The following is a 25,359-nucleotide window of genomic DNA, read 5'->3' on the forward strand; positions in this document are numbered from 1 at the left end:
AGTATACAATGGGAGACACAGTCATGTGCACCAATTCCTATTCTCAATAAAGTGGATAAGCTTGAGTGATATGAAGTGTTTAAATATGTAAGCTGTAATTTTTGTACTCCCTTTTCTGGTAAACTAAACTGAGTTTACATTTATTTGTGACAATGCCATCAACATGTCTGACACATATGTCAGACATACGTTCTTATTCAATGGCATATTTCCCTTTGATAAACTCATTTTGGATGTAGTTTGGTCTACTAACCTATAATCTGTGTAGAAATCATGGTCTTTCACAATTAAATTACAGACCCAGTCTAGGTGATTTACTCCACAACATACTGTGGGAAAAAATCACCATATCTGGAGTTCTAATGTCAAGATCATTTAAGCATTTTGAAAGAAAATATCGATTATTTTTCAGATTTTCAGAGGCAAGATAACATGAATAGCTGTATATTATTTTGGTGATATATTCTGCACACAATGCCAGGCTCCATGCTATGAAACAATACTGATATCAGTACTGGGTCATAACTGTAGAGAAGTTTCTACTTGGATTCATCACTGACAGGCATATGACGACAAACAAATGGAAAAACCAATTAAAGAGATAATAATTTTTTACCTTTTAAAAGAACAATGAAACGTTATCATGGAAGTGTTCTTTGTTGGCAAGCAAGCATATAATGCAATGCACTGAAAAGCCAATAGTGTTAATCTGAGATAAAGTGAGATGCTTCATTTGCATTAACAGAGAAGCATACTGAAGTTCAAGTTCTAATGATCATAGACAAATTTGTGTATGTACCCCAATTTAAGTCTGCTACAACCTGTGTTAAATTCATTGCTTTATGACATTTTTACATGAGGTATCTAATATCTCTAAGGAAAGCAAGTTTATGGTAAAAAGCAATTTCTATAAAACTTGTCTCATTTACCACAGGGTAACAGACCCACTCTGGTATTAAGATAAGAGTTTTATGTTGTCATATATTTTACAGACAACTTTAATTTTTTTTTAAATCAACCTATTTTCTTTTGAAACTTCATTTAAGCATATCTGCCTTCAATGTTCAAAAGTATGCATACTTTTTGATCCATAGCAAACAAAAAGTAATCAAAGTACAATGAGCAGTCAGCTCCTGGATTTAGGAATTTCACAATGTTGGTAATTTTTTATGTTGAGAAGGGTGACTAACAATATACTGGTAAATTGTTATGTTGAGAAGGGTGACTAACAATATACTGGTAAATTGTTATGTTGAGAAGGGTGACTAACAATATACTGGTAAATTGTTATGTTGAGAAGGGTGACTAACAATATACTGGTAAATTGTTATGTTGAGAAGGGTGACTAACAATATGCTGGTAATTTTTTATGTTGAGAAGGGTGACTAACAATATGCTGGTAATTTTTTATGCTGAGAAGGATGACTAACAATAGGCTGGTAGTATTTTTATGCTGAGAAGGATGACTAACAATATGCTGAGAAGGGTGACTAACAATATACTGGTAAATTGTTATGTTGAGAAGGGTGACTAACAATATACTGGTAAATTGTTATGTTGAGAAGGGTGACTAACAATATGCTGGTAATTTTTTATGTTGAGAAGGGTGACTAACAATAGGCTGGTAGTATTTTTATGCTGAGAAGGATGACTAACAATATGCTGAGAAGGGTGACTAACAATATACTGGTAAATTGTTATGTTGAGAAGGGTGACTAACAATACGCTGGTAATTTTTTATGTTGAGAAGGGTGACTAACAATATGCTGGTAATTTTTTATGCTGAGAAGGATGACTAACAATAGGCTGGTAGTATTTTTATGCTGAGAAGGATGACTAACAATATGCTGAGAAGGGTGACTAACAATATGCTGAGAAGGGTGACTAACAATATGCTGAGAAGGGTGACTAACAATATGCTGGTAATATTTTTATGCTGAGAAGGATGACTAACAATATGCTGAGAAGGGTGTCTAACAATATGCTGAGAAGGGTGACTAAATATATACTGGTAATTTTTTTATGAGAAGGGTGACTAACAGTATGCTGAGAAGGGTGTCTAACAATATGCTGAGAAGGGTGACCAAATACATACTGGTAATTTTTTTATGCTGAGAAGGATGACTAACAATATGCTGAGAAGGGTGACTAAATATATACTGGTAATTTTTTTATGATGAGAAGGGTGACTAACAATATGCTGACAAGGGTGTCTAAAAATATGCTTCCCCAAGGTAATGAATAAATAAATAGAGGGGCTTGAAAATATGATGAGCAACTTTCATGCATTCAACTGATATTTTTGGTGCAACATATTATACTTCAGTGTGAATCCCACAACAGGGCATCCCAGAAAAAACCCTGAGGTACTGAGGTTTTTGAAAAAGTTGTCATCTGCCCTTTTGGCCATTTAACCATTGAATAGCATGGTAATCAGTCTGTCTAAGAAATATTTTTCGACCATCACTGCTAATTTACAATTTCAGAATCAAAATTATTCATCAGTCAAGATTAACAACCAATCATTACTGAACAATTAGTGAGATTATGCTGCATGTATAGAAGAGCTCAAAAGTGAGACATCCAAGTCTTAGTTATACAGATGATTATGCTGAAATGTTTTTCCCCATGTCACACACAAAACAAGTATCTCAATGACCAAGGCTTGGGAAACCCATGACCCAATATCCCTTAGTACAAATGTTTTAGATGAAACTATTAAAAGTGTTGGGTTATTTTATAAGTTAGGGATGGACTCTAAAACTTAATGAGTGAAAGGGAGGATTCCATGCTGTTCCAGAAGGGCTCCTGATCATAAAAAGGAGCACCCAAGGAAATGATGAGGGAATGGTGCAGATGCATCACCAGTTCTTAAGCTCTGTTACTCTGGTTCTGACACAGGGTGAAATATCAAGTCCTTATTATTTATATAGTGTGTTATAATCCTATGTCATATACACATGGACAAAATCCAATGTCATATCTACATGAACATAATCCTATGCCATATACACATGGCCATAATCCTATGCCATACCCACAGGGGCATATTCCTATGCCATATACACATATTCATAATCCTATGGGATATACACATGGACATATTCCTATGTCACATACACATGGACATAATCCTATGCCATATACAAATGGACATAATCCTATGTAATATACACATGGACATAATCCTATGTCATATACACATGGACATAATCCTATGTCATAAACACATGAATATAATCCTATGTCACATACTCATGGACATATTCCTATACCATATACAGGGCCATAATCTGTTGCCATATTAACATGGACATAATCCTATGTCACATATACATGGATATAATCCTATGTCATATCTACATGGACATAATCCTATATCATATTCATATGGACATAATCCAATGTCATCTCCACATGGACAAAATCCTATATCATGTATACATGGACATAATCTTATGCCATATCCACAGGGGTATAATCATATGCCATATACACATGGACATAGTCCTATATCACAAACACATGGGCATAATCCTATGTCACATACACATGGACATAATCCTATGCCATGTACGAATGGATATAATCCAATGTCATATCCACATGAACATAATACTATATCACATACACATAGATATAATCCTATGCCATATACACAAAGACATAATACTATGTCACATACACATGGACATAATCCTATATCATGTACACATGGACATAATCCAGTGTAACACACACACATACATATTCCTATGTCATGTACACATGGACATAATCCTATGTCACATACACATGTACATAATGCTATGTCACATACAAATGAACATAATCCTATGTCATATACAAATGGACATAATCCTATGTCATAAACACATGGACATAATCCTATGTCATATCACCATGGATATAATCCTATGTCATAAACAAATGGACTTAATCCTATGTCATATACACATGGACATAATCATATGTCATTTACACATGGACATAATCCTATGTTACATACACATGGAAATAATCTTGTCATATCCATATGGACATAATCCTGTCATCTCCATATGGACATAATCCTATGTCACATGCACATGGACATAATCCTATGTCATGTCAACATGGACACAATCCTATGTCATAGCCACATGGACATAATGCTATGCCATATACAAATGGACATAATCCTATGTAATATACACATGGACATAATCCTATGTCGTATACACATGTACATAATCCTATGTCATAAACACATGAACATATTCCTATGTCACATACTCATGGACATAATCCTATGTCATATACACAAGGACATAATCCTATGCCATATACACATGGACATAATCCTATGTCATATCAACATGGACATAATCCTATGTCATATACACATGGACATAATCCTATGTCATGTACACATGGACATAATCCTATGTCATGTACACATGGACATAATCCTATGTTGCATACACATGGACATAATCCTATGTCACATACACAAGGACATAATCCTAGGTGACACACAGAGACATAATCCTTTGTTATATCCACATGGTCATAATTCTATATCATGTACACATGGACATAATCCTATGTCATCTCTACATGGACATAATCTTATGTCATATACACTTGGACATAATCCTATTTCATGTACACATGGACATAATCCTATGTCACATACACATGGACATAATCCTATGTCACATACACATGGATATAATCCTATGTCATATCCATATGGACATAATCCTATGTCATCTCCACAGGGACAGAATTCTATGTCACATACACAGGGACATAATCCTATATCATGTACACATGGATATAATCCTATGCCATCTCTACATGGACATAATCCTATGTCATATACACATGGATATAATCCTATGTAGTGTACCCATGGACATAATCTGATGCCATATACACATGAACATAATCCTATATCATATCCACATGGTCACTGACACATACACATAGTCCAAGCTTACTCTACAAAGTTTTCCTATCATATGAAAAATTAAATAGTTAAATTACCTGTTGACAATCTTGTGGACCTCTGTTCGGGAATAACTGGATGAAAGAGGTAGATCTGAATCATTTTCTGAAAAGGTTCACATAAAAACATTTGATATAATAAAGCACTTATATAATTAAAGTATTTTTTAAAAATACATACTAAGAAGAGTGACTGTGTGTGTATGTGTGTATGTATGTGTGTGTGTATGTGTGTGTGTGTGTGTGTGTGTGTATGTATGTGTGTCTGTTTGTTAGGATTTAACAGTATGTCAGCACAACACTAGCTATATGGTGCCAATGAAGGAATAAGTTCTAAAAATGTAAATACAAAGAATTAAGAGGCATCACATAACCTGAGTGAAGACACCTTATGCCCTCAGGTAAAAGGTATTTTAAGCTGGTTTCTTAGCTACAACAGCCTTCTGAGGAGGTCAAAGATAACAAAATATGTCAATTTTGGCAAATTTAAAACATTCTGAGTTTGCATGTTTCTCTCCCCTCAGTTATGTAATTTTTTGTGTGCAGTATTAAGTGAAGTCAGTTAACCAAAGAAAACATACTGCATGTTTATCCTCATAGTTATAAAAGACGGGTGGCAATTGGGGGTGAGCTCAAATTTATGGGTTTCCATAATGCACTTAATATCAAAAATAAATGGAGGCATGTTAATAAATACTTTAAGCAGTGTTTACATAATGCATTTTCTTTTTAAATTACAATGCAGAGGTATATACATGTATAAGAATATCTGCAAAGAAATAGCGTAAGTGATAGAAGTACATGTGTACTTACAAACTAGTCTCATTGTAACTATAGTTCCACCAAACCATTATAAAATGATCAGAGAAGCCTATCATCCTTACATAAACAATGTGCCATAGTTCAAATCAGGATGCGTGTATATACATAAACAATGTGCCATAGTTCTAATCAGGATGCGTGTATATACATAAACAATGTACCTTAGTTCAAATCAGGATGCGTGTATATACATAAACAATGTGCCATAGTTCAAATCAGGATGCGTGTATATACATAAACAATGTGCCATAGTTCTAATCAGGATGCGTGTATATACATAAACAATGTGCCATAGTTCTAATCAGGATGCGTGTATATACATAAACAATGTACCTTAGTTCAAATCAGGATGCGTGTATATACATAAACAATGTGCCATAGTTCAAATCAGGATGCGTGTATATACATAAACAATGTACCTTAGTTCAAATCAGGATGCGTGTATATACATAAACAATGTGCCATAGTTCAAATCAGGATGCGTGTATATACATAAACAATGTGCCATAGTTCTAATCAGGATGTGTGTATATACATAAACAATGTGCCATAGTTCTAATCAGGATGTGTGTATATACATAAACAATGTGCCATAGTTCTAATCAGGATGTGTGTATATACATAAACAATGTGCCATAGTTCTAATCAGGATGTGTGTATATACATAAACAATGTGCCATAGTTCTAATCAGGATGTGTGTATATACATAAACAATGTGCCATAGTTCAAATCAGGATGCGTGTATATACATAAACAATGTGCCATAATTCAAATCAGGATGCGTGTATATACATAAACAATGTGCCATAGTTCAAATCAGGATGCGTGTATATACATAAACAATGTGCCATAATTCAAATCAGGATGCGTGTATATACATAAACAATGTGCCATAGTTCAAATCAGGATGCGTGTATATACATAAACAATGTGCCATAGTTCTAATCAGGATGCGTGTATATACATAAACAATGTGCCATAGTTCAAATCAGGACGCGTGTATATACATAAACAATGTGCCATAGTTCAAATCAGGATGCGTGTATATACATAAACAATGTGCCATAGTTCAAATCAGGATGCGTGTATATACATAAACAATGTGCCATAGTTCTAATCAGGATGCGTGTACATACATAAACAATGTGCCATAGTTCAAATCAGGATGCATGTATATACATATATGACTCAATAGTGCATCAGCACAATAGGCTCTATACAGTACACATTAAAAGTTCAAAAACTTGTAAAGAATTAAGATTTTTTTTTAAAACGTTCTTCCAAATATGTAAACATTTAGCAAAAACATAAAATATAAAACATAAAGGTGTTGAAATTCTTTAAAAGGTATTTAAATACAAGAGACACACAAAAAACAAACTCTTTCAAATATAGGGTCAAGTCTGTTAAATAAAATTCATTCATAAAAAATCCCCCTAAAAATCAAAGACATATTTTTAGGGTCTTACTTCTATCTTAGAATGTGCAAGCTGAAGGCAACAAAACTGAAAATTTTCCCTCACCAATTCTGCATCTGTATTTGTGAATACATCTACAGTTTTCGAGCAGATATAAAGAAATATTTCGTTACTAGGTGGAAACATTTTACTGGAACGAGTGGCAAAGCCACGAGTTACAATACAGAATGTTTGCACTTTATCAGTGAAGTATTTCTTTACTACTACTCAAAAAATGCAGAATCTCTTTTATTATATATTTTTGATGGCAAAAACCTTCAATTTACATGGATTTGTTTCTCCATTCTGCAATCAATAGCTGCACTACTATAATGATAAAACGAAGTTCCGAAATTTTACAATAATTTCAGTACACATACATTTTACAAATTTAGACTGAATATATAATGCTTGTATATTTTGTCAAATGACTGAATATTTTCATACAAAATGAAGAGATTTTGATTTTTGTTAACACATTTCTTCCATTGTGAACTTTACTGAGGTGTGGGTAACATAGCAACAAGAAAGAATGATGATCATTTTGTACCCAAGGTGATGGTCGTTTCGTATCCAAACAGACTTAGAGCATAACATTACCAAACAACAGATTTTAATGGTTGTGAGTTTACTTGTAAGGATTTTGCTTATTATTTGTGTATGTTTGCTTTTAGACATGAACTTTGTGTGTTAACAGGCTTGCAGTCTATTGCAGTAACAGATAATGCACACAAATTTGGATTGTCACTTAATTTCAGTTTATAATCAACACTAATCAATAAAGTTCGGGAAAAATGGCCTACGATAGTTGTAAATTTGGTAGGACTGCTTCCTAGTGGCCTGTGCTCTAAGGACATCCCTGTATCCATTTGTTGGCTGCCTTGCAAATCCCTCCACTATAGCTGAAACTGTGAGGGATGGAAAGAATGTACCTTAGTGGCCTGTTGTGAATTACATCAATCTGATCATTTAAGAGATGATTAGATGATTACGGTTGCAAGCTTGGCCTATGATGGGCTTTAAGAAAGGTGGAGGTAGAGAGCATTACATCTCATCCCACCGGTTGTAGGATCACAGCTGCTGTTATGGTCACGGCCAAATAAGTGGGCCACTCTAAAAACAGGCTTCCTCACATGTCCAGCTGAGAGAAGGTAAGCCCTGTTCCACCTACTAAAAGATCACCACAGACGTTAGATGCAATGTTCTTCCCACAATCTTGATGTTATGAATCAACTAATGTGTATCCAAATGAAAAACTGGTGTTTGTGGCTTACAGAACTCCTGACAACAATTCAAGGGAAGGCAAATGTGAGGGAATACCTCCATAGACACTTGCAATTGATGAGGCAACCCACACTCTCAGTAACTCTGTCTCTGTCAGATTGTTGAAGCAATTGAAAGTAGATTCTACTATAGTCAATGATTAATGGAATCTATGTTGAGTTTTGGACTGAGACAATGAAATCCCAGTTAAGGCTAAGCTGAGTGGGGAGACAAATAATGCAACCCCACGACTGGGATATCCTTGTCAAAGTGAATTCTTTTCAATTTTTGGAGGTCCCTTGGTAACTCACACCCTCGCTTATAGTGTGGTTTATGTTTGTGGACCCCATTGTGTGCGAGTTATCGAGGGACAGGTGTAATTATCTATCTGGAATCTAGCTACATATGCCAGTCTTAGAAAAGAAAAAAAAAAAATCAAGAAAAAGTTATAATTATTATGTGTTGGAAGTACTGCGCAATGAGCATCTGAAGCCATATGCTTTTGTTTATACTGTGAATTAAGATATGTTGATCAGGGCAATGGTGTGACCTGTTGACCCCAAGTTCTATTCATGAGAAAACAGAAACATAAAATCATTTGACATTATTACCAGACACCAGTAAATGTTTAATTCATGACATTCTTGGAAATTTATATTTTTTGTCCTGGAAATATGGCAAGTGTTGCTATCACTAGTGCTATGATAAGCTGCATGGAAATCTTTTTGTGGAACAGCATGTGGACTGATAAATGAACCATTCTGGTTGGTAAGTGCAGTTTTCAAATACAACTGCAGTACTATATTTGATTCAATTGGTGTAGATTGTGAGTGTTTGACAAAGTTATAAGAAACCAGTTTGACAAAATGACTTTGCAGTAGCACTTGTAAGAGTTTGGTTTTGTGTAGCCAGTGACATGTACTGCCTGTGTGTCTGGAGTTCTACCAAATAGCTTGACACGTGTGTGTCTCAAAATGTTTTGTATGGTGTTATCAAAATCTGATGCTCTTAACTTGCTTTTCTTTTTTTGTATACTGTTGTTATTGTTGGTGGTGGTGGATTTTATAACTCCATGAGGCACAGCAGAAGATATTAAGGGTTTCTTTTCAAAAGTAGTTCCTAGTGCATGGACACCATGACTGAGACGACAGGTCTGAGATAACCAGAGATAACGTTAGACCAGGCAGGTGAAGTATAGAGGAATGAGGAAGACTGACAGCCAATGGGCAGAAAACCTCTTCAGTCCAAGATCGTAAGACCAGTTTCACTCATAGTAAGATCTAATAACTCTGAGGGAACTTGACACAGGTTTTTAGGGTTAAGGTAATGAAGCCAATGTCTCTTGTTCTACCTACAAAGAAGAAGAATGTCGAGCTTCGAATAGATGCTACAATATCCACTGTGAGGCAATGTTACCTGTAGGAAAGCCCCAATGAGGTTCTATACAGGTAAAAGTCAGTAAAGCATCACATATAGAACCATGCTAAACTAGATAATGGAGAAAACTGACATGTATCCAGCTGTAGCAGAAATTATACAGCATTATTAAATGAGTTTTCTTTATCATAAAACAGACCTACACATATTAATACAGTTATAGCAATGTGAAGGGACACCATTGCAAGGTGTTCAGGTATGTACCCAAGGTGCCTAAGTGAGTGAAAACGGCAAATTTCTAACACTGAAAAGTTAGAAACTTTTTTGATGATGATTGAAAGAACAGAAAGTTGGAAATTTATTGATGGTGTACACTTTCCTTCAGAGATTAGATTCCTCAAAATTGTTTTACAGTAAAAAGACTTCAAAACTGCTTGTATGGCTTTTGTGAGGCCTTTTCGTCTGTAGAGTGCTTGCTAACTGGCATGAGTGTAATAAGTAACTGATGAATTCACTGGATTTGGTACTAATCCAGGTATCAAAGGGAGATCACTCTAAATAACTCTTGTGTGGGCAGATAACTTCTAACTTTCTAGCAGAAACGTTTTAATGTGGGAGGACTGGATTTGCAAGGTAGGTTGTAGTAATTCTCCAAAGGTATTATGATTGGGTTACATATTTGATGAAAGAAGAAAAACTAAAATAGGCCTAAATATGGAAATACAGGTCTGAAGAACATAACAAGGGTATATATACTTCCTAAATTGAAAATAAAGTAGTTCCAAAGTTATATTGCCACTGGGGCAATTTAAAGGGTATTGCCAGTGTGGTGATATAAATTTTCTCCCACTGATATATTTCAATATATAATAAAATCGTTTTGTCACAACTGCCACAAGTGCAATGTTTCATGAATTTCCATCAAGAAGTTGAATGGGATATATGGTAACGGACAAATGGAATGATGAATGGACAAAATGGCAAACTGATGACAGGTATTAAAATATTTTCATATTTGAAACTAAAGCATGGGAATAACCAGTAAAGTATCTTACTACATACCCCATGGCTAATGTTCAATGTGTATTTCTTTACCATACATCCTGAACAGAACTTTGTGTTTCCAATGATAGTCATACACTTATATTTTTAGAAACACTTTTATAAATCTCACTTCATTTTAAATTTCATTCACACTAAATCTAAAACTAATTAGAAAGCATGTATGTAATAAATACAAACCACATTCATGTTTGTTTCAAGTCGGGAGAAAGACATACCAACTCAGAATAAAACTTGTAGTTTTGTGTGTGTGTGTGTGTGTATATATATATATATATATATATATATATATATATATATATATATATATATCTTTAATGTATATATAAGACAGAGAAAAGCTATTCTACTATCTTCTACACAAGTTTACTAATAAAGCACTATGATACCTGCTGTTTCTGTTGCTGATCTTGCGTTATTTTCCTTTGGCACATCATTAGAATGTTCTACTTGGATGCACTGACTGCTCTCATTGTACTTGCTGACCTGCAGTTCAGTATTACTTTCTGACTGAATATTCTCCTTTAGTCGAGCAGAGGAGTTTTCATTTGAACACTGCCCTGAGTCTGAACTTTCTGTTTCTTCTGATTCTTTTGTATCCCTTAGATTTTCTGTTGACCCTGTGGAATATTTCTCCTTGTTAACATTACTTTCTATTTGTTCTGATCCTTTCATGTCCTCCACATCTGGAGAACAAGCCTCTTTTGACACTGTTGAATGGTATTCTCCTTTGGCATTACATGAATTTGTTTCTTCTGTAATCTCTTTAGAAGATTCACTTAGACTAATTGTCAAATCACTAGTGGAATCATCATTTAGAATGCCGTGGTAAGATTCAAAACTTGTGGATTTCTTGGCAACATTTACAATGGAACTAAATGACTCTTGACTATTACTATTATAGTAATTCCGTCCAATGAGATTTCTCAGTACTAGATTATGTATACTGTGTTCATCTCCCTTCAGAAGAAGAGTTTCAAATAATTTCAATGTCACTAAGCACACCTGAAAAGAAAACATATTACTTAAATATGGCATAAAAGAAAACATGTTACATAAATATAGCATAAAAGAAAACATATTACTTTAAAATGGCATTTAATTCCTTAAGTTCACCAATACACTTTCTCTCATCATATTTTGTTAAAAAAATTCCTTTGAGCAACAAAATTACTTAGTACATTTCAAAAAGGAAAAGAGCATTACATTTTAGGTCTTGTAATTGTCAATCAAAGAAACAACTTGCATTTTGACCAATTCTATTTGTCAACAATGTATCTTACTGGAAAATTGCAAAGCATTATGGATACAATGAACTGGAAGACAAAAACAATACCATCTTTGTATTGAATAGGTCATTGAGCAGGTGTATTTGGAAATTTAAACAAAATAACCAATCCAATATTTTTTTTTTATTTTTTATTTTTTTTTAAGAAATATTAATAAATTGTTATAAGACACAACAATAATACGAGGGATGCCACTGTCCAATGATGGATTTGATGTTACAGAGTTTGTTTTAGTGTGTCACATTTCATGCATTTTACCAAGAATATAATACATGCCTATTTATTTAAATCAAGTCAGTATATGGATTCTCATACCTGCCAAAATATATCGTACAAAGAACAATTTTTTTTTTACTCCTGAACACCCTGACATGGTCTCATTTATAAAATCACAACCTTCAGTAATCTTGTGGAAAAACAATAGAGATACTCCTCTTAACACCATCCCCGCACACCTGTACAAATATTAAACAGCCATGCTCATGGAAAACTATCACCATCAGGCAGTTCATCCAGCTGAATATCATAGAGGCAAAAAAAATGTACAGGTGGCCAGAACAGACTACACCTCTGCCCGATAATTCATGCACAATGGGGTCCACAAACACAGACTGCCCTATAAGTGATGACGTGAGTTACCGTGGGACTATAACAATTTTAAAAAATCAGCTTAAACATCGATAAACCCGAAGGGGGTGGGAGCAGGTTAGGGAACTGGGCTGCTTAATGACTTAATCCTCGTTTTACAATCATGTCGATAATAATTGTTAATAATGCACTTTTTCTAATGAAACTGTTCATTTTCCTTTATAATTAACATTTATCTTCACAACGTCAAACATGTGAAAGATCAATCCTACTGGTTACTAGAACCATCATGCAGATGCGAAAACGTGTATCATGTCACTGCTTTTGTTTGGATGATTTGTCTGGTTCCCGGAGTAGGTATTTAACAGTATAATGCCAAGTCAGGAGTCAAAGTAGCAGGGAACCAGACCACCTGTTGATATACCACCAAACATACACAATAACATTTATAACAGTGTTTGATTGATCAAATGAAGTGAGTTCACCTGACATATGACTGGGGCCAATAGAATTAAGTCTGTAGGATTTGCATGCCTTTTAACTTTTCTTTTATTCCACCTACTTTATTTGATTCAAAAGACACAATTAACGTGACAATAAGGATGCCAGCTTTTAATTCAGTGCAACAATACAACAAATACTTCCTCAAGTCAGTTATCAGCACTTAATTAGGTTCTCAGAGAAATGCTTGCGGACATAGCTGTTACGGTAGATTGACAAATTTTATGTTTAAATACACACTGCATTTATGATGATTACACTTAAGAGAAACTAAAAGATAGAAATAAAACACAAATTTCACTTAATACAAATTATTTAATTGGCATTTAAATATTAATGTACTGCCTACACTAAGTGTAAGTGACATTTTCATTGATCAAAATTTCCTTTAATATCTTTAATTATGGTGTACTAAAAATGGTATTTGAAAAGAAAATGTAACCAATTTATGACTTTTTTTTAAAAGTTGATTATTTAAAAATGTTGATTAAAATTTCCTGGTCCTATATACCATTTTTGACCATAAAATGAGCAATATACAACATTTCAGTTACCAATTTTGATCGCAATTTTCATGAAGTTCAAGAAATAGGGATCAATTTTTGGGGTATTTTCTGGTTTAAAGAAAAGGATCCATGCCTGACCCCACATTATAAGAGGGTTCACGAGTTATCAGGGGACGAGTTATTGAGGGAGTGGTGTACTTAACTGACAGACAATGGTTGATCACTCTTGTGTAAGAGATCATTAAGCTAATTTGCATAGGTAAAGTATGTGAAGCTAATTTGCATAGGTAAAGTATGTGAAGTGGAACAACCCAATTAATTTCAACTTGGGTACATCAAAGAAATGCATGCTGAGGAAAAAGGTTATTACATATTTCACTGCCTTAAATTCACTACTTTGCAATCACTGGTGATGTTTCTTTAAAGTTGGACCTTAGTCTGCCTATACAATGTAAAACATGGTTAATTCGATAGTTGTAATATTATGGAGATGTCAAAATGCAGCTGATATTCAGGGAATGGTAAACATTCTCTGCAGCAAGTCCAGCAACACTAAGTATTAGAACTCCTGGTTCATGGAGTTTGACTTTGTTCAAGCATTTTATACTTCTGACATAATGCAAACACTATGTTGACATCTGCCATTCTTGAGTAATGCATACATCTGTCACATAGCAAACACCACCCTACATCACGGCACAAGCAGAAAGAATATTTTCAATGCCAAAGAAAATTTAAACAAGATCTTCAGGGATTTTTGAAGAACAGTACCATCCAGTCCCTAATGAGTGCAAAACGTGAACGGTAATGACACCTGCATCCCCTTCAAACCACCCAATGAACTACTGTCAGTATATTAAACATGTAAATACTGTATTCTACAGTTCAACAAATCTTAAACATGAAACTTTATTTTTTATTTAATGGACATATGGCAGTGATTATATGAGTATATGTACACGAAGAAAAGATGTATATTTGTTTGTATTAATTTGAATTTCCAGTAATTTCCTAAAGTCTCATACAAGTTGATAATTTATCCCCAATCATACAATGTCACTTATTTGAGGCATGCACTCTGACCCTCTTTACAAGCACAAAACACACTTTTTGGGTCTCAAGAACCACCAACATTGCAGTAAAAAAGAAAAGGCATAATTTGCCTGCCAATTGATTTACCCACAATGCTTTGCAAAATGTTGACAAGGTCCGTTATGAAATTACAAAGTACAATGCCACCTTGTTTAGTGGACCCCCATAAAAGGGTCATATGCTCAAAATAGACAACATTTAATGTTTAAGGATAATGTGACTGGATGGGACATGATGCTACATGTCTGCGGCATGATGCTTAGGTGCTAGACATCACTATACACTTCTTTCCGGGGTTTTCCCTAGTTCTTCCTCCACCATTAATACTGGCCGCCATGTATAGCCTATCGTGTGCTGAAAAATGGCGTTAAACCCCTACAACAACAACAACAACAACAATCACTATATACTGCCACACTGGAGACAGTGTAGCGATATGACTCAAATGTTCAAACTATCATACACAAAAAATAACTATTTCAGAGTACAAAAAATTACATGTAAAATAAATAATTATCATTTTGTGGTACTGGCCATGAATGAAAAATAAAGGGATTGTACCCAAACAAGGTCTACAAAACATAATACTCGACAACCTAATGGTATGAACATACAAAATAAACATACAAATTTTGTTCCATTCTGCTCTCAACTCAAAAATCCATTTACAATAAAAATGAAAGTTCTCTAACAGACTTTTGTTGTATTAGTGAATGAGAGCGAAAAAAAGAGTGAGAGAGAGAGAGAGAGAGAGAGAGAAAAAAAAATATGGCTGAAACACTAATGGCATAGTACGCAAGTTCATCTGCATTTAGAGCATACTTTGTAGCTGTTAGGGTGTTATTTTGGCAAAATGATTAAGATAGTCTGCACATGTATTAGTTAAAGGTATTAGTTAACTGTAAATTTGTATGCAACGATATGAGCCCACGTTGTCCAGAAATCCAGTGCAGCTTGTAATCCTAAAGCAACAGTGACCTTGTTATCAAATTGCAGTAAACAATAATAGAACTTGAAATAAATTGTTTTTAAGTAATGCATTTGTATAAGAGCAAGAATGAACAATATTATGTCAGTTTGCAAGACAGTAATTTATTCAAGGCGGTTTTTATTTGTAGCTTTTGGAAAGAGACTGAAAAGAGAGGTTACAGGTCAAATGTAATCTGTATTTTCAGTTGCCTTACAATTGTGATCTTCCTCATGTACTAGGACACTACTATATTCCATTATCAATTTACACCTCTAAATCAACAATTCATTCTTGTTTTAATTAAAATATACATTGTCACAACAACAACATGGCTATGCAGTGTTATTTACATGCTAATTAAATGAAAATATGTCGATGTGCTATCAAGGCCATTGTCCATACAGATGTTGTAAGGACAAGTGATCAAATGCATCACTTGTTATTTGTACTAACCAATAAAGATAACAATAGAGGGGTGTATCGTAGAATAGATTTGCAGTAAAATGTTAGCTATATCCGAGTCAAAACAGTACAAGCACATAACAGATAGTATAAATATTAATCAATTTAACAGTTACTTTCAAATTTATAATAGAAAATGAAAAGATTTTTTTATTATAAGTTTGTATGACTATAATGAAACAATAAGACTAGTTGACCTGTGGTCTGTGGTCTTCACTTTAGCATGTACCAAGATATAATTTTTGCTGGATAAGAAAACATCAAAGGGCTTTTGAGCTCATTTTAAAATGCCTTTGGTGTTTTGTTACAGGTGATGGACTTAATAAAGAGATCCAATTAATGATAATATTTAAGAATATGTTCAGTAAAGGTCTTTGTACAGTTGTTAAAAAACACTGGTAGATATTGTAATGACAAGAGAGTTTATGCATCAAAGTATTTTCTCACCTGTATAGAAGGCAAATAAGGGTGGATCGATGAACGAGAGTAGATTAAAAGAATTGCCATTTCAAAGAGAGATTATTTAAGACCTTTCTGGATGATAATAAATGGTGATTATTTCTTTATTTCTTGATCTCCCATTTTATTATTCACTGTGATACACAAAGTTAAATAAATCGGTCAGGTAAGTTTTATTTCAGGCAAAAATAGTTACGATTTTCATTTGTTATTATATGAAACATATTCTCAACAAAAAAATGTATTCATTGTTTGACGTATTTATGTCACACAATGGTATATTTTCAAAGCCATTTGAAATGTGAACTTCTTTTCGATTCAAATAAAAAATCAAAATACGTAGTTAAAAAAGTAATAAAAGAATTAAATGTTCTGGGAACTTTTTGCATGTCGTAATTGTTCCAAGCCATTTGAAATGCGAACTTCTCTTCTTGATTCAAATAAAGAAAACATCAAAATATGTGGTTAAAATGTAAGCCAGATAAGTTTTAATTGAGGCTACAAATAGTTGTTTTTCATTTGGGATTATAACAAACCTATGCTCAGAAAAAAATACATCGTAGTGTGAAGTATCTATATCATAGGTCTGTATTTTTTAAAAAGCTGTTTGAAAAATGAACTTCTCTTCTTGATTCAAGTAAATAAACCAAAAAAAATTAAAAGTGGTTAAAAAATTAATAAATGAAAAGATAACTGACTTTCTGCATGATCATAAATGGTGATTCTTATTTCTTAATCACTTCTTTCATTATTTGATGCTTCACTTAAGAACTTAGTCAAAGTTATTCAATATTTATATCATACACTTAGCAAAACAATACTTTTGTATCATACATTTAGCAAAACAATTCTTTTGTACCATACACTTAGCGAAACAATACTTTTGTATCAACCACTTAGCAAAACAATACTTTTGTATCATACACTTAGCAAAACAATACTCTTGTATCATACACTTAGCAAAACAATTCTTCTGTATCATACACTTAGCGAAACAATACTTTTGTATCAACCACTTAGCAAAACAATACTTTTGTATCATACACTTAGCAAAACTATACTCATGTATCATACACTTAGCAAAACAATACTTTTATATCATACACTTAGCAAAACAACACTTTTGTCATTGGATGTCTCTAGGTCGTACTTCTGCAAATTTTTGAAGCTGTTTGAAATGGGAACCTTCCCAATTTTAACATTGGAAAATAAAGAACAATAAAACATGAAACCCTAATTATATATGATCATATTATTCTCAATAATTTTTTTAAACACAAAATGGCAACATGATATTTTTTATTTATTTTTGCAAACGTAAATCTTCTTAGCAAAACTTTTATGTACGATAATTTAAAGGATTTTCTGACAAATACAAAGTGCTATGTATGAAAAAATATGATACATTTTAAATATTTATTATTTTATAGCTGGATTGTGTAAACAAAATTAAAGGGTACAAAAAATTACATGCAATATGGTATGTTAAAAATCCAAACAGTCATGTGATACAAGATTCAGAGACTTTTTCAGGACAAAATTTCTAAATTATACATACATAATTAATTTGCATTCCATGTCACAAAAAATACACATATTCAAGAACTTGTGTCTATTGCTACACTAGTTCACCTCAACAATAATGAAATCTATAAACTGAAATTTAATTGACCTATCTGTGCAGAACTGAAACATGAATACTTGCACTGCATGATCTGTTGTGTCATCCTCTGAATCAATCAACTGCTCTGAAAATTTGATTTGGTTGAATCATAAAGTATCTGTCTATTTAGCACTGGATATTAGAAAAGACTAATGAGTTTTTGATACAAATGAAATGAACTGCATCTACAGTTGTAAAAAATTTAAAGAAATTTGAAGAAAATATTAGTCAATTGAATTGTTAAGTAGTTATTCTTGTTACTGTATTTACCAATGTCTTTTTTTTTAAAAAAAACTGTCAGTGATATTTAAAAATCTGTATCATTTTCATTTTTATGATCAAATAGTTTTTTAAGCCCACACTTCATGAACCTTTACTTTTAAAACAGAAACTTATTTTCAGATGTCACTGAAAGAATGCAAGTATCCAGATTCCACTATTTTCTGTTAATCATGACAGCAGAATACTTACATCCTCTGACAAGTGATTACATCTATCTATCAATCTTGTCCTGATCGCATGGGTATCACCATCTGGCTTTTCTAGAAACCTGTCTTCACCCAGAAGGAATTTGGAGAATTCTCAAAAAAACATAAAAGTCATATTTTAACAACTGGAAATACATAAGAAATATAGTCATATTTGAACAACTGGAAATACGTAAGAAATATAAAAAAATAAGGCAAACTGGCCTTATGAGGTAGGAAAATGATGACAGTAACCGCCCCAAGACTTTATAGTCTTCAATGAACAATTTATACAGTGAATTTCTCAGATACACGTCTTCTGATTTACAAGTGAGATCCAACATTGCAGACGAATGACACAGACACTCTAAGACAAAAGGTTTATACATGAACACTGCTTATGTCATTACCTTTCAACAGCTGATCTGAACAAATCATCCTCACGATCTTGGTGACGTAAACAACAGCCGATATTGCGCCTGATTCTGACCTTTAAAAAAAGAGGGAATTTAAAACAAAAACTCAAATAACATTTTCTGATATCAATTTCTTATATGATGCTTATGTTTCTACAGCATGAAAGTATTATTAGATTGCCAACTTAAATGTCACAATCACTGAAATTAACCTTTCTTTAAATACACAACTGCACTAGAACTTTACGCAATTTAAAACACGAACTTGATGTATTCCACATGATTTATTCTTTTACCCAACTTGATAACTTACTAAAAGTAAAACAATTTTGTTTTGAGGACAGATTTTAATGCATGCAAATTCAAGTTTAGAACTCACAACTGTAGAAGAGCAGGTTGAAGCGTTGTCACCATGAAGTCCTTGTGAATCGATATGGCTAAAGCCTCACCCACTACTGGATTGGCAAGGGAGATAAGCTGATCACAGTAATCCAGCCAAGACAGAAAAGACACCAGGTGGCGCTTTCCCTGGAATGTCTGCTGATCCTCACTTAGAGTTATGACATCCATTCTGAAGCAAGAACCACATACTAGATTACCGCTGTGCAAGCAAAGTGTAAACTCCTAAACATGAATCCCCCACCAAAAGAAACACATCTGAAGTAACGTACAGACTAATATGGAAGATTGATACCAAGACAATGAAATTTGAAAGTCTTGCAAAGTTATGTGCCAGTCTGGACTGGATCTGAACAATTTACACACTGGATGCAAATCTAAGATAATGACAATGCCAATATGTGGTGGAAGGAAATATTACTTTTCCAAACTCATTTCCACACTGCAAAGATCAGATCTCTGTTTATCACACATCATGGCTATGATCTCAGCTCTCTCAATTTTTGGACAGATTCTTGTGTATTTAAAAAAAACAAAGGACACATTTTTTCTTTAAAATGACAAATTTAATTAAATTTGATTCCATATAGCCTTCAGAATGAGAGTAAAGTCACTGTCCGACATTTTAAAGTCAAGGCACACATGAAAGATTCATAAAGACACTGTTGATTATAGTTTGCAAGTGTTGCAGAAATCTAATTTGAAAAAACAAACAAACAAACAACACATCATATGAAGAAAACAGAATCAAGCAAAATGAAGCATTCCGAATAACTTACACATAACTGATCATGTACCAGAAACGAATGAAAAGGAACAAACCAACTGTTCTGATTATAATGGCATTTTATATGCCGGAAACTTACGTTGCAAATTACTATAAAACAAACCAAAAACACTCTAGCTGTATGCCAGAAATTGATATGTAACAAATTACAAGAAAAGACTTGAAAGGACCAAAAAAAGCTCGCATATAGCTTCAACTTCCACCAAACTTTTCTTTTGATTTATTTCTTTTACAAAAAATCATGATTCGTAAACAGACACTGCAAGACTTGTGCTGCCTGGTGTTATGTATATTTAATTTGTATCGTTTGTTCACTTTTCTCCATGATTATTTGCTATGTAAATCTGTTTTTTGTAAATGACCGTAATCCAAAATCATTAATGCTTTATCTGACCAGTGATATTTATTTCATAAACAACATTTGAAATCATAATGAATTCATACTAGGACCGTCTGGATTATATTACTGTGTTACATCGAGACTGTTAACAAATTGTCACATGCCAGGTCTTTGGCACATTAGCACTTTTCAGACTACAGGTTGTTGTTGTTGTTATGGGTTTTTTTTACAAGATAGGTGGCCAGCATAACTGGTGGAGGAGTAAGTGTGTGTTTTGGATTTTTAACGTAGCTTTAACAATTTTTCAGTCATATTGCTACAATGTCTGCAGTGTGACAGTTTATAGTGATGTCTAGCACTGGGGCATCATGCCGCAGACATGTAGCATGATGTCCCACCCAGTCACATTATCCTGACACCAGGCCAACCAGTCCTAACACTAACCTCTTAATGCTGAGTGCCAAGCGAGGCAGCTGTTCGTACCGTTTTTGTAAGTCTTTGGTATGATTCGGCCGGCGATTGAACCCACGACCTTCTGCATCCAAGGCGGATGCTCTAACCACTAGGCCACCAAAGCAGTAAACTGGCGGAGGAAGAACCTGGGAAAACCCCAGAAGGAACCACCGACCCATGAGAAGCTACTGGCAAGCTTTCTCATGTACCAATATAGGTTGAGCCAGAGACTCGAACCCATGCAGACAGAGGTGAGTTCTGCTTGGCCTCTCAGAACCCCAAGACTATAGGTACATCAACATATTCAATATCATAACTTATTGAAGCACCACTGGAATTCAACTGGAATTCTACACATTTGAACTTGTGCTAGAAGTTATAGGACTTTAAAGGATTTAATACGCAATACTGTTAAGTTCTTGTTAACTTTTCACATTGAACTTTAGGAAAATCAGATTTTTAATTATGTTTCTCCAAGAATACTTACATAATCACATTACACAGGAATATTAGCCTGCTACCTCATGAATCCAGCCCTACTAAAAGATGAAAATCATCTTTTCCTGTCTATATCAACAAGGGCAGTAATTATTGTCCATTACATCCCCTTGGTATCGATAGGTGTCACTAGTTTTTAGCTGAGAGAGATGTTCAGATGGTAAGGTGCATGGTTGAATTTTTAAGTAATGTGATTGGGTAAGTATTCTCAGAGAAACGTAGTTTACTTAATAATTTACTTTCTTCTTCAAATATTCTCACCAACCATATTATATTAGGTGAATAAGTAATAGAAGGAGGGGATGCTGAGCATCCGACCTCTACCTCAGGTATCCTTCCTGAGAAGAATAGCTGAATTCACCCATGTGAACAAAAACCCGTTCTCCTAATTATATAAGCAATACACCCTTGGGTCATTGGCCTATGACCCTAACATATGGTTAAGTAGACGATTATTAAAATCTTCTAACCTACAACAATTCACCAGCAAATCCAGCAAACATAACAGGCTGTGTTCATTGACCTAGTTGGGGCTGGTGGCCATCTGTACTGCTGCCAATGGACCTACCAGATTCAAGGTTTGCCTGGATACTGGCAGTATAGAAGATGGTCCAGCAAACATAGGTACCAGCCTTGCAAAAGCCTGACTGGACAGATTTCTCACTGTTTAAAAAAAGAGCATGTTGCCAACGGTACGGTTTGATGGATGACTCTATCACTTAAGACCCCCACAAATCATAGCTGGCTGGACCGATTCAACGAATAGGTCTCCATGTAGGAATGGCTGGATGGTCAGAGACAACTTGACAGCAGGCTGTGAATTCACTAGTTTTCATGTGTAACAATTTTCATGGATTTTATGGACAGCACCAACCACAAACATAAAGACACCCAACAGCGTCTTTCTTCTACTAAAATAAATGCTCCATTTCCAAGCCCATGAATTTAAGTCCCAGTGTAAAGGTCATTTTTTGCAAAACCACAAAAATTGATATCTCCAAAATACATGAATTCACAGAACTTGCTTAAAAGTCAAGTCCAATTTCAAACTATACAGGCGAAAAGCTGCCATCACACTGTGCACCAGCAGATATGGGTCTATGTAGTTTGTTAGAAGTAATCAAAAGAACAGACAACATTATGCCATGCAGATCAGGGTCTATGTTGACTGCAGTTGGACTTGACTTTTAAGTATAAATGGTAGGTTTTTATAAACTCACCCCCATTTAACCTCAAGGCTTTCAATATCTATTGGATTAACAACATCTGGAAGCTGTTTGAAGGTGCGTACAAGCCTGCTCGTGAATTCACTGCAGAAATCTGTGTTGTGGACAAGACAATACGCAGCAATTTGATCAGGAAAACTGGAGCACAGCAGCAATCCCTCACATGCCTTGACTGCCACACGGCTATCCTGAAATTGAAGGAAATAGCATTAGTCAGCTGATCGGGTTTCCAAAATAGTGTTTTGACCAGACAGCAGCAACGTACTCGCTTTGCAACTCTTCTGTGGTCCAACAAGTGCCAAGATAAACTATACCTCACCAACAAACAGTGATGCTATTTATTGCTATTATGATGCACCATCGTAGTTTTTGGTGTAAATAATAATATCAAGAAAAAATGTTAACCATGGTATTGCTAGTAATCTACATCACCTCCATATAGACAACTTGTTTGTTGTGTTTTAGCTTTGTCCATTAATCCTTTAAATCTTACTGACCTTGTGCCTAAATTGTCATGCAAACAGCCAATCACCAAGTGTCAGCAAGAAGAAAACAATGGAAATTTGAAGGAATAGGTTTTTTAAATCAAGAACATGCCTACCACTGTCCCATCTATGACAATTAATGTAATTCAGAAGGGAAAACAAAATTTGTATTGGGCAAATTAACTGAAATTCTGCTAGTAGTATGTACAGAAAATCCCCAATGTTTAAGGTCAAAAGGCAAGTTTTTGTCCATAGAACAGAAATCATTATGTGACAGATATTTATTGTACCATGGAGCAAAAACTGACCTCATTTCGATTCAGGTGACTTTAAGCAGATACCCATGGTTATTAGTTGATATTTTGTGCAAAGAAGTAGATGTTCACTTGTGTGTATAATACCTGGAAAACAAATGTAATTATACATACTGTCATCTTTTGATGTTAAAAAAAGATGCATGGCAAATGGAAACAATAATGTCATCTTTTGATGTTAAAAATAGATGAATGGCAAAGGGGAAAAATAATGTCATCTTTTGATGTTAAAAATAGATGCATAGCAAAGGGAAACAATAATGTCATCTTTTGATGTTAAAAATAGATGCATGGCAAAAGAAAACAATGTCATCTTTCGATGTTAAAAATAGATGTATGGCAAAGGGAAACAGTAATGTCATCTTTTGACGTTAAAACTAGATGCATGGCAAAGGGCAACAATAATGTCATCTTTTGATGCTAAAAATAGATGCATGGCAAAGGGAAACAATACAGCCAAATCTGACAACAAATGATGACCTTAGAATATTTGTAGCTGATATAGACGTTTAAAGACTTCATCAAAATAATGATAAAATATGCATAAGCGCTGAGAACAAAATCAGTTATATAAAATTATAATTTGTCCTGTGACCTTGAAAATATCAAATAAAAAATAACTCAAAAGATCTTGGGATCTTCGAAAGGCATCTAGATATACAATTATGTCAGGTTTAGCTCTATTCTAGAGATATCTTGTTCACATGCTAAGTAAGCTTCCCTCATCCACCCACAATAAATTCAATTTCCACTATGTATCCTATGACCTTGAAAATTTGCTCAAGGTCATAAAAAGCTAATCATGTCATGGGATCTACATAATCATATCTGGTCTAGTTTGTTCAAATAAAAATGGACATAAATGGGCATATCTTCTTTACAAGGTGATGTCCTTTACTCATTTACAAGCTGGTGCCATCACTAAACACAAAATATCTCCTTGTGACCTTGTAAACAGAGCACAATCAGCACAGCCTTAACAAGTCTTGGAAGCTCTTCAAGACATCTAAATTTCTCATTATGGCAGCTTTGGTTCAATACCTTTAACAATATCTTGCTTACAAAGTCAGTGTAAGTACCTCCTGCCCACCAGCTCCAGAATGCTAGAAAGAGACTGAATCATCAATTTATTTGAGAAAATGTTTAAATTGTCACCTTAAAGTTCAATGTAGATTTCTTGTAATGAATACAGAAAAAAACATGAGCTTGAAAGTACTTTAAATCAAGATGCTTTTGCATAAGGACTGTTAAATTTAAACAAACATGCTACCCTGGAAACTTGCCTTCAAAAATATATGCCAGTGTTCTCTGATTACTTAAACAGTTCATATGAAAACACAAATTTCTAAATGAAAAGCGCCTTCTCTTACTCCCAACAGAATGTATTTAACTACTCTTTGTCTATTAAGTAGTCCTGAGCAGCAGAGAGGGCAAACAGACTCTAAATGGTTCACCCGTATTTTCGCAAAA

At 34.2% G+C, this 25,359-nt stretch overlaps 1 protein-coding gene across 1 annotated transcript in view; it reads right to left on the bottom strand.

Annotated features, from left to right (window-relative positions):
* LOC149795661 (FHF complex subunit HOOK interacting protein 2A-like) overlaps positions 1-25,359 on the bottom strand; it is a 108,248-nt gene that overhangs the window by 42,241 nt on the left and 40,648 nt on the right. The window contains exons 7-12 of the mRNA XM_089965502.1: positions 23,085-23,278; positions 19,767-19,958; positions 19,382-19,461; positions 18,976-19,085; positions 11,364-11,979; positions 5,032-5,098 (exon numbers count right to left, since the gene is read on the bottom strand). Of these exons, the coding sequence (XP_089821628.1) occupies positions 5,032-5,098; positions 11,364-11,979; positions 18,976-19,085; positions 19,382-19,461; positions 19,767-19,958; positions 23,085-23,278 (1,259 nt within the window). The remainder of the gene's footprint in view (positions 1-5,031; positions 5,099-11,363; positions 11,980-18,975; positions 19,086-19,381; positions 19,462-19,766; positions 19,959-23,084; positions 23,279-25,359) is intronic.

The sequence above is a fragment of the Sinohyriopsis cumingii genome, chromosome 7 (assembly GCF_028554795.1).
Source record: "Sinohyriopsis cumingii isolate HCF-2022 chromosome 7, ASM2855479v2, whole genome shotgun sequence".
Classification (NCBI taxonomy): Eukaryota; Metazoa; Mollusca; class Bivalvia; order Unionida; family Unionidae; genus Sinohyriopsis; species Sinohyriopsis cumingii.